The sequence below is a fragment of the Alligator sinensis genome, unplaced genomic scaffold (assembly GCF_000455745.1).
Source record: "Alligator sinensis unplaced genomic scaffold, ASM45574v1 scaffold850_1, whole genome shotgun sequence".
Classification (NCBI taxonomy): domain Eukaryota; kingdom Metazoa; phylum Chordata; order Crocodylia; family Alligatoridae; genus Alligator; species Alligator sinensis.
In genome coordinates, this window is record NW_005842742.1 from 29,018 (window position 1) to 29,397 (window position 380).

The window sequence follows — 380 nt, forward strand, 5'->3', positions numbered from 1 at the left end:
TGGGCGGGAGGGGCGGGGCCAGGGGCCCCATAGTAGCGGTTGCTGTAGCGATAGCTGCGGTTGTCATTGGAGGAGCCACTGGAGCCACCTGCAAAGGGGAAGAGGGACACAGTGAGAGGGGGAGAGGGGATCCCGCAGGGAGAGGGGGATCCCGCAGAGCCCAGACCAGAGCTGGAGATGGAGGGGGCCATGCAGAGACTGGGATTATTGGGAGACCCATACGGGAGGGGCAAGCCAGAGCTGGAGATGGAGCTGGCCAGCCTGTGGCTATCGCCATGACCCCAGGCTATAACTGTGACACTAGGCTGGGGTGGGGACACTGGGGGTGGGAGGGGGGAAACAAGATGGAGATGGAAGTGGCCATCCAGGGACTGGGGCTA

General features: G+C 63.7%; 1 protein-coding gene across 1 annotated transcript in view; it reads right to left on the minus strand.

Annotated features, from left to right (window-relative positions):
- The window catches only part of LOC102370674 (dual specificity tyrosine-phosphorylation-regulated kinase 1B), a 12,146-nt gene that overhangs the window by 1,817 nt on the left and 9,949 nt on the right, over positions 1-380 (minus strand). The window contains exon 10 of the mRNA XM_025216457.1: positions 6-88. Coding sequence (XP_025072242.1) covers positions 6-88 — 83 coding nt within the window. The remainder of the gene's footprint in view (positions 1-5; positions 89-380) is intronic.